A 10,080-nucleotide genomic window follows, 5' to 3' on the forward strand; every position below is an offset into this window, starting at 1 on the left:
TACTTGCAGTCTGTGAGTCAGAACAGCCGGCTTTGTAGTCTACTCTACCAGGATCAGGAAACAGTCCTCCATAAAATGCGCTGGACACATCTTAATATTTGGGCTGAACTGTTCTGGAACAGTGTTGTAAGTACAACTTAACCACTGATTTCTAGTCGTGTCCTCTTTTGGAAGGCCAAACAAAGTAGTTTCGCTTTCACAACAAAACACAGCATCACACACGGCGGGCTAGCGTGAGTGGAGGCCGGCGGCCTAGCGTGAGCGGAGGCGGGCTGGCGGCAACTACATGTGACAACCCCAGGCTGGACTCCACTTCGTCCACGGTGAAAGCCGGTCCGGCGATCCACAGCGCGAAGTTGATGTATTTCCTCAGCGACCAGCACGGATCAGCTCCAGGCATGACGAAGCGGATATCGTCCTCTTTTGGAAGGCCAAACAAAGTAGTTTCGCTTTCACAACGAAACACACAGCGCCTTCACGACATGGTGGCGGCGGCAACAACAATACTACAGCGAGAATAAAAGTTACGCCTTCTTTCTTTGCGTGAACATTTGGGCGGCGTTATGCAAATCTTCCCACATCGTGACGTAGACGTGGGGGCGTGTTAGAACGAGCCGTTTTAGGTAGGCGTGGTTGACTTAACTTTTATAAAGAATATCTCTTTGGATTTGAGACTTTAGTCTTTGCAACTTTACAGAGCTTGTAACACTCCAAAGAGAAAGGAAAAATTGAAATCTCATATGACCCCTTTAATGTAATTGTGGAAACAGTGATAGATTTTGTTCAGGATTCTTTGATGAATAAAAAGCAGTTCATTTATTTTGTAACATTATAAATGTCTTTAATGTCACCCTTTAATGTCAATTTAATGCATCCTTGCTAAAGAAAAATATTAATCTCTTTCTTTTAAAAAGTTGCGTTTCATTCATTCATTATTAGGTAAATATGCTGACTACTGTTAAATGTTTAATGAAGTGGTTGCTGTTATGTGGTTGACAGACAGCACATAATTAGCTCCCTATGATCACTAGATATTGTGGTAATATGCAAGCATTCTTCACCTGATTTTAATATGTACACAGAGCTTTCAGATTTTAATATTCAAAACATGGACCAAATGACAACTCTTAAATGGTAACTCTTACCTTAGGCTGAAAAGCTCCATGCAATGAACTGAAAGGTCCTGTGGGCGGAAGAACGGGCACGGAGGGTGGGTACTGAGGAAAAAACTTTGTAGGAGAGAACAAAAATTAATAATAATCACAAACTAGAAGCACTTGTGTGTTTCACAGAGACCTGCTATATTGACAGCAAGTTTGAAAACTGCCCAGCAGATTTAAATTAAACTTCATTGTAAAAAGTTTACAAATTCAATACAAGCCTTACTGGGTGTCGAAAGAGACCGTCTATTTTGCCTGGATACTTATCAAACTGAAATACAACAAGCACAAGAGAAATGTCAAACTGTGAAATTTCATAATCAGCCACTTTCTGAAACTAGCCATCCATGGGCTATAGTTGACTCCTCACCAGTGGTGGTGGTGCAGCTGTGGGATGTAAGAAGTGTTGGTGAGTGTGAGTGTGCTGGTGCTGGTGATTGTGCTGATGGAACTGGTAGGCCATTGTAGGGATGGACGTTTGGGCCTGCGAGGATCTGCTAGACGTCCCAGAGCTTGAGCTTGACGCAGATGGTCCTCCAGGTGCAGAGCCAGCATTTGAGTCTGTCAGGTCCTGACAGATCAGATCCTGATCTATTAATCAAAGAGAAAGGAAAGAACTTCATCTTTCTAAACAAGAACATGCATATTTCAGTTCTATTTCATATATTTCACTGTCACTAAAGAATGTTGTTAATGCAATAACAGTTGTTAGCATTTAATACTTTTTAGCAGCATAACGGTTGGTAAAGTTTACCTGTTGAAGGGTGGGGTGACACCTGCAGGAGAGGAGGTGGTGGGGGAAGGTTGGGGGACGGTGTGAAGACAGCACCAGGACTTGGTCGAGAGGAGGGTATTACTGTCCCCACACCAACTGGGCCGCGACCTAGGGACACACTTGTAGCAGGAGTAGGTGGTCTGATTGATGAAGATGGAGGCTTGCCTGAGGTACTGCTCCTGCTGGAAAACCAATGCCACATCACATGTTTAGGGAATACAATCTGTCTTTTACATTAATAGACACATGCTTTGAATAATGGCATAAAATGTGATACAGACTGCAGCAGCTTCTGAGCAAGAACTGCACACTATAATAGGAAGAGACATGACTGCATGTCAAGCAGAAAAAAAATCTGCTTGTTTTTGTGTCAGAGAGTGTTTGTCAGAAATAGAGTATACCACTATAATAGATTGATTTCAAAATCACTAATTATAATAGTTAATAAAATTCTTTATTTAAGAAAATAAGATTTAAATATTCACATGCATAATTGTATGTAATTACAAAAATTATAATTGTGCTTGTGACGGAAAACAGCAAAAAATTAATAAAATGTAACTGTGTTAAGAAATTATCCATGACAAATGCAAAGAAAAAATTTCATGAAATGTACACCACCCCTCAAAAGTTTAGGGTTGGTAACTAGGGTTGGGCCGATAGATGATGCCATCATCCATCGCCGACGGCTGATAGACATCATGATGTTGAGCCGGCATCGTGATCACCCCCCTATTCCCCCCGCATCCCAATACCGTGTGTTCAGAAAGAAAATGACGTGTTGGCGGAACCCCTAAAGGGAATAAATACGAGATGGGAGGAAAATATATATTTCAATATTTTTCCTCACAGTTATATAATTGGGTAATTATACTACATATTTCGGCATCAGGGAGGCGCTATTATACCTGGCATTGAAACTTGCATCGTTGCAAGAGCTGTGTCACAACACATATCAAGAACTCCCTTATCGGTTCTGCTTTTAGTACTGGAGAATAAAAGATATATTCTAAGATGTTTTTATTAGTACATGAACGTTATCTTGCACATTTTATCTCCCCAACAGATTCTAATTTGAAAGAAGTTTATAATGCATGTTCGCTATTCCCAATTCAGAAGACCGCACACACAGCCTGTGTCTCTGAATGCTTCTCATACTCGCTCCTCTCTGCCGCGTCTCACGGAGGAGCCGCACACACGCAGCCTGTCTCATAATTCTCAGTTATACTTGCGCGCGGCTTCACACCGCACGTCTCCACGAGCGCATCTGGCAATATGGAAGAGGCTTGATGCACGCACGCAACCTGTGTAAACTTGTGCCTGGCTCCACGTTTAAAACAAGTATAAATTCAGTCTAACTGCTTTGCTAATTTCACTTGGATGAAATGAAACATTCAGCACATTTTCCACTTGTTCTTAAAATCCTAAATACTTAAAAATGAATAAATCAGCCTATGTAACCTATGTAATAATTTAATAAATGACTAAAGTAATACAGTTCTTTATTTACATAAAATAAACTAATCTTTCCTGTGAAGTAAATTCTGTAAAAGTAGTAATACCATTATAATATTCCCTGCTGAAAAAAAACAATAGAACCCCTCCCAAAACACAACAGAAAATGTAATGGATTTAAGGGTTATAATAGGAATTATATTGGCTTTAATGTAAACTATAATGGTGTCTACTGGTATTTGATGGATTCTATTGGTGGGATGTAATCTGGCAGATGGGAAACAATAGAACAACAGTAATTCCTATTGGAATAAGGCCCAAAACACACTACAAAAAGGAATTTTGTAATTGTTTAAAAGGAAACCATAAGAATTTCTGTGATGGTTTCTATTGTTTTCTTCAGCAGGGTAACGATACCCATACTGTGCTGCACACTATTGACAATGTTAAGCTGAAGCTTGACTTTGCAAAATTAAAAATCGCAAATCAAATAGCAATATCTGTCAAAAAAAACAAAAATTCGCAATTAGATATTTTCCCCAAATCGCACAGCCCTACAACCCAGCACCTTGTAAACATGAATTTGATTCCAAAAAAAACACTGTGTACCCTTAATCATGGAAGCTGTGTACAGCCAACCAAACAGACTGAAATAAGCAATTTCAACCAGCTCCATTTTTGGGTACAATATGCATTTGAGACAATATATTGAGACAATATATGAACAGGCTATAGGTGTGAGAGATTATTCTGTCAACTTCAACAGTATGATTGGTTTTAGAAGGCTGAGGGCATTATTGAAGTTAAAATATATAGAAACGCTGTTTCACTCCACTGACCTGTTGTTGCTGCCCATTGAGTAGATTGACTGTGACTTTCCATGGAAAGGGAGGAAAGGCTTGTGTTTGTGCTGTGGTGAGCTAGCATCATGGCGGTGATGGGGACCACCATTTCCATTACGCTGCTCAGTAAGTGAGTTGGAGACAGAGGCAGTGGAATGGGCTGCAAGGCTAGGCAGAGAGGATGAGGTAGAGATGGGCTCAGGGTAAGGCTGCTCCATACTCCTCTCCTGACTCCTCTCCAGGCCAGAGACCCGAGGTGTGACTGACAGAAGGGGTAGTGAGCTATTTGAGGGCAAGAGAGGGCAACCGTTGCCTGCAGCAGCGCTTGCAGAGTTAGAATTAACAGCTGTGGAAAAAGAGAGTGCTACAATGTAATGCATGTAATACTCTTTTCCATGCTTTATGACAACAAAAATAATCTAACAATTCCATGTAGGAATTCACAAAAGCATGAAAAATATGTGGCATATAAATTCATCTGTATTTTAATTAATGATGAACACCACCATCCAATCCAAATCCCAAAAACATATATTAAAATATTATTACTCCCAGGTAATGCACCATCTACAGTGCACAGTATATACATCTGCCAATGGCAGGAGACATTTACCTTCTCGTGTGCAGACCATGAATGCTGGCTCCATATTGTCAGAAGCCTAAATAGTGGGAGAAATGTCATTATTGAAATAGAAAAAGACATCACAATATGTAAAGCAAATTCAACAATAATAAACAAAGATTTTTACCTTATCCCCTGATTCACTCTCTGTATCACACTGTGGGTTAAAAATAAAGAGTTAACATAATAGCCTACATTTGTGTGAAAAAAAAATTTGATGATACTTTCCCCTCTTTATGATAAATAATTTATGACAAACAAAACTATACACTACCATTCAAAAGTTTGGGTCAGTAAATATTTTTTCCCCTTAATAGAAATTAATATTTGTTATTATTCCGCTAGGATGCATTAAATTGATCAAAAGGGACAGTAAAGCCTTTTACACTGTTATAAAATCTTCTATTTTTTAAATAAATGCTGTTGTTTTTTTTTACTTTCTATTAATCAAAAATCCTGATAAAATCTATCACCGATTTCACAATACTAATAAGCACAACTGTTTTCAACATTGATGATAAATAAGAACTGTTTCTTGAGCACCAAACCTGCATATTAGAATGATTTCTGAAGGATCATGTGACACTGAAGACTGAAGTAATGATGCTGAAAATTCAGCTTTGCCATCACAAGAATAAACTACATTTTCAAATATAGTTATTTTAAATTGCATTCATATTTTACAATAAAAATAGTAAATTTTACAGTAATAATCAAATAAAAGCAGCCTTGGTGAACATAGACTTTTCAAAAACATTAAATAATCTTATTGAACACCAACTCTTGAATAGTAATGTAAGTGTATTATATATACAGTATATGTATGTATGTGTGTGCTTTGAAAGTCTGAAAACATTTTAAAGTCAAATTTTTGAACAGCAAGTAAAATACAAAACACATTGGAAAAACAACTCACAATGTATCCTGTCTCCATGTGATTCCCAGATACCTGAAACAGACATTTGGAAAAGTCAAACCATGGTGAAAAGAATACAGAGTAGCAAATATGTAATTACATGAACGCAATAAAAATACAAATATATCTTTATTTTTATCTTACATTATAAAGGTCAGATTAAAAGGATAGTTCACCCAAAAATCAAAATTAGCCCATTATTTACTCACCCTCAAGGCATCCTAGGCTTATATGACTTCCTTCTTTGAGATGAATCCAATCGGAGTTATATTAAAAATTGTCTTTGATCTTCCAAGCTGTTTAATGGCAGTCAGCGGGTATTGCAGTGCAGCAGTCCAAAAGAAGTGAAATAAAGCGCATCCATCCATAATAAAAAGTGCCTCACGCGGCTCCGAGGGATGAACAAACTCCTCCTGTAGCGAATCGATGCGTTTTTGTAAGAAAAAAAACATTCAAAACGTAATAATCACTTTAATCTAGCTTGCGCCAACAGTTGTACACGGAAGCAGCTTCGGGAGGATGATATAAGACGTCGGCATTGCGCATGCGCCGGTGAGTCTCGTGAAAACCAACGTTTGTTTACAGGAGCAAAGTTTCCTTACTGTAGCAAAGGAAAACCAGTCTCCTCTTGGCTTATATCGAAATCCTCCGACATTCTTCTTTACAAATCCTCGTTTTGTATAAATCATGGGCTAATTTTCATTTTTGGGTGAACTAACCCTTTAAAGTAATTAGTTACAGGCAGATTTATATACAAGGATAACTAATATTTGGCCATTCTGAGATACTGCATTAGGCGTTAACCACATACACTTTGATTAACATAAGGGGCAGTTACTTTTGACAATTTCTTAAATTTATTAATTGCTGATTTTTGCTGCCTTTGAATTGTATAACCACAAACATGCACATACATCAGCCAAGGAGCGCCCTGCTCTCTAAACATCTGTACTGTGAAAAAAAAAACCTCTTTTGACTACTGCTAGGACAGCAAGAAGCATATTCACATGTGATGCAAATTTTATTTAGACCAGTCACTGCATCTAATTTCCCCAACAATACACCTTCTGACATGTCATTACTGTGCAGTATTGAAAACTTACTTTAAAATAAACAACTGATTTATGCCAGACTCTCATCCATGCAGGACTATTCAAGAAATGTTTGCTTGTTGCACCCAAAACACTGCAGTGACATGTTTTTCATGGGCGTTTGTACATACAGGATTTTTGTTGTTGTTTATAGACCATAATGGGTTATGAAACTGCAGCGCTAACCTTAGCATCTCCCTTTCTCTTCAGTTTTGATTTAATTTTCCTGCGCTGCTCCCAACTGTTGGTGTATGTAGCAGGAGGCCCTTCCTCCGGCTCTGACAGAGGCCCTCCATTTTCATCCAGGCCTCTCTTCCTTTTGATTCCTCTAACCATGAACAAGCCAGAACGCTCTGGAGGCTTTAGGGAACAGTCCATCTATCAAAGTAACACATTAAAACACGTTAAAGCAGCAAATATATGAGCTCTATGCAGAGACTCTGCTGTTAATTCATTTTGCACTGACTGCGTTTTATAGATATTCAGAATGTTTTGTACTAAAATTAATATGCAAAACAGCACAACGTCTAATCTCCATGCAACACTCAATACAGACTAGTTAAAGATGAATAAACACACAAACCTCCAAGGCCTCCAGGTTTATGAAGCTGGCTATGGCGAATCCATCGATGATGTCCTCCTCGCAAGACACCGATTCTCGCTTTCTCCGACGCGGAGGCCGGTGTCTGGCCCCGGGGAAGCCAGGTCTGCATTCTCCTCCGCTGGCACGGAGCAGCGAGTCTCCTCTGCAGAGGTCTTGGTCCGAGGCCGAGGATGGCGACGAGTGCTCAGGGAGATCCGCTCTTCTCCGCCGCCGCTCTCGGTCACGCTGCGAGCGGGAGCGACGGCTCTGCCTTAAGCCTCCGCTTCGACTGGGACCGTCCATGTCAATGTCCGTACAAAGGCACTTAATAAAAACACACCCTGGGAAACTTTACAACTGATACTGAATAAAACCCTACGTCTCCAGGACCAGTGTTGTGGATCGCAGATGAAAGTGTGGTTTAAGGTCTTATCATTTAATCGAGTCCAGTGGAGGCTGTATGGTGTGAGCACACTGCAGTCCGAGTACAGTCATGTCTGGGCATCACCGGGCTTGTTTTATCCAATAACACAACGATTATGAAAGCTTCTAGATATTCCACGTTATTGTCTTTCTGTCAACAGTGACATTGTCACTTTCATCTGAGGAAGAAAAAAGGAGAAACTACCGATCAGTGGCGCAGTCGGGTTTTTAAGATTCAACATGGCTGGTTCAAAGAAAACATGCTGATTTTATGTTGAAATATCTGATTTTCTACATATAGAATATAAACAAGCCTAAATAAAATATGACTAAAGTGGGAAAGTATAACTATCACGATTAAATGCCATAAAAGAGAATAGTGACTAAAATATGCTACCTCCTAAATTAGGGCTGAGTTTTCCTTAGTAAACTTTATTAAAAGGAAGATGATCGGCACAAACAAAGTCCAATTGTGGCACAAAAGCAATCCTTATAGATCAACATATTTTAGTCAAGTCTTATTTCTGAATCTGAAGCAGATAATTCGGTTAAAAAAAGCGACGAGTTAAATCGCTCGTTCAGCTGACGATGTTAGCTTGCTAGTTAGCTCATTTGGTTAGGATCGCGGATTAAAGAACAGTCGCTTTTTAACGACCAAATTCGTAACATTTTAGTTGATTATACTATAAATTACATTATGAAAATTACTCGATTGTGATATTGCCAACTATTTAACGACTATTATATATCCGGTGTAAACACAACCAGGCGACCAAACATTAACCAACGTTACGTGAACCACCTTACCACATTTCAAATGTCAATTTAAAAAATCAATTATTCGTTTTACAGTTGTCTAGATCGTTATTATTTTTCTAAAACATCTGTCGATGGGCCCAGAGCTATTTAATATGAGTCCAATAAAACAAGCTAACCATGTAGCCTGTGGTTCGTTGACAACCCATCTTGACTTGCACTTCACATTTAAGAAGGAAATTAAACTAATTAAGTTACTCAGTTCAGTACACGAATACAACCGATGAACGTAACACGACCCGTAACCACTTGTCTATTTAACGTTACGGATTTAAAAAGAAAACCCGTCAGATGAATCCCGATACTAGCCCATTAGCTCTCTATGACGAGCAGAGGAGAAAATGGGACACAGAACGATGGGTTTAAATCTCAACTCAAGTATAAAACACATTACATTATTTTTTTTGCTTAAAACGAACCCAATTTGATTTGCTTTATTAACGATCCTCAAAGACGAACACGAACAAAACGACAACAATATTTCCAATCACAGCCACCAATCGCGGTGTACAGAGGGCCATTTTCCTCTGGCTTCTGCTTTCGTCCGAGCCTCCATTTAAAACGATAATAATATATGACAGGCCCCAAGGCCTCGGGCTGGAGTTGCACCGTCACGGATGTTGAGCGCAGTACAGTCAGCGCAGGCCGGGCACCTCCTTCCGCGGCCCGCTGTTTGATCCACTGTGTGCGGTCAAGCTGAAGATTTCGCCGGTGTCCGCAATAGAAGCTGTTTTTTTTTCTCAAGCGTAAGGTGAAAATGGACTTATGAAAGCTTGCTTTTCGCCCCGATCGTCAACACGAGATAAATGGATTTCTTCATTTTATCTGGGAAGCTGAGACATACATGAAGCCTGGTTGAATAACCCGTAGCAGTCAAACTGCATTGTGTGCGTCTGTCGGGGTTTCTTCCTCTGTTGATTCACTGAACGGCAGCCGATACTGAATGCGACGACAGTACTGCCATCTACTGCCAGTGATGGGTGATTGCCTTGTAGGGTACTAACTTCTGTTCAGTTTTTCTTGCTGCCCTAATGATCGTAATGCACATTTAATCTCAGCATCCAAAAAGTGTTTTTAGTGTTAATACCGAGATGTTTGTTTAATTTAAATTGCATTACCATTTGTAATCTTATTTTATATAAAGCCTATGTATAATATGTACAGAGGACAATGCTACACCTGCAGCACTCTCCAATAATTTCTCTTTTTCCCACTCCCCCCATCTGACTGGAAGAGGTGGAGGTACTGGTCTGCTTATCTCTAATGATTGGAAATTTAATCCTTTACTATCTCTCAGTATCAACAGCTCCTTTGAATCACATTCAGCCACTATTACCCACCCTCTTAAAATCCATTTTATAGTTGTTTATCGACCCCCAGGACCACTAGGTAACTTC

General features: G+C 39.5%; 1 protein-coding gene across 4 annotated transcripts in view; it reads right to left on the bottom strand.

Moving 5' to 3' along the window:
- The window catches only part of fbrs (fibrosin), a 19,316-nt gene extending 9,688 nt beyond the window's left edge, over window positions 1-9,628 (bottom strand). For 2 of the 4 annotated variants that reach the window (XM_016458436.1, XM_016458432.1), the window contains exons 1-11: window positions 9,181-9,628; window positions 7,445-8,046; window positions 7,048-7,239; window positions 5,771-5,803; window positions 4,982-5,011; window positions 4,846-4,891; window positions 4,230-4,578; window positions 1,915-2,117; window positions 1,531-1,751; window positions 1,387-1,431; window positions 1,146-1,229 (exon numbers count right to left, since the gene is read on the bottom strand). In XM_016458436.1, the coding sequence (XP_016313922.1) occupies window positions 1,146-1,229; window positions 1,387-1,431; window positions 1,531-1,751; window positions 1,915-2,117; window positions 4,230-4,578; window positions 4,846-4,891; window positions 4,982-5,011; window positions 5,771-5,803; window positions 7,048-7,239; window positions 7,445-7,747 (1,506 nt within the window). In that variant the 5' untranslated portion in view covers window positions 7,748-8,046; window positions 9,181-9,628. The remainder of the gene's footprint in view (window positions 1-1,145; window positions 1,230-1,386; window positions 1,432-1,530; window positions 1,752-1,914; window positions 2,118-4,229; window positions 4,579-4,845; window positions 4,892-4,981; window positions 5,012-5,770; window positions 5,804-7,047; window positions 7,240-7,444; window positions 8,047-9,180) is intronic. The other 2 variants (XM_016458435.1, XM_016458434.1) reach the window with 2 other exon arrangements.
- Between the last annotated feature and the right edge of the window lie 452 nt (window positions 9,629-10,080).

The sequence above is a fragment of the Sinocyclocheilus anshuiensis genome, unplaced genomic scaffold, assembly GCF_001515605.1.
Source record: "Sinocyclocheilus anshuiensis isolate Anshui unplaced genomic scaffold, SAMN03320099.WGS_v1.1 scaffold1160, whole genome shotgun sequence".
Taxonomy (NCBI): Eukaryota; Metazoa; Chordata; class Actinopteri; order Cypriniformes; family Cyprinidae; genus Sinocyclocheilus; species Sinocyclocheilus anshuiensis.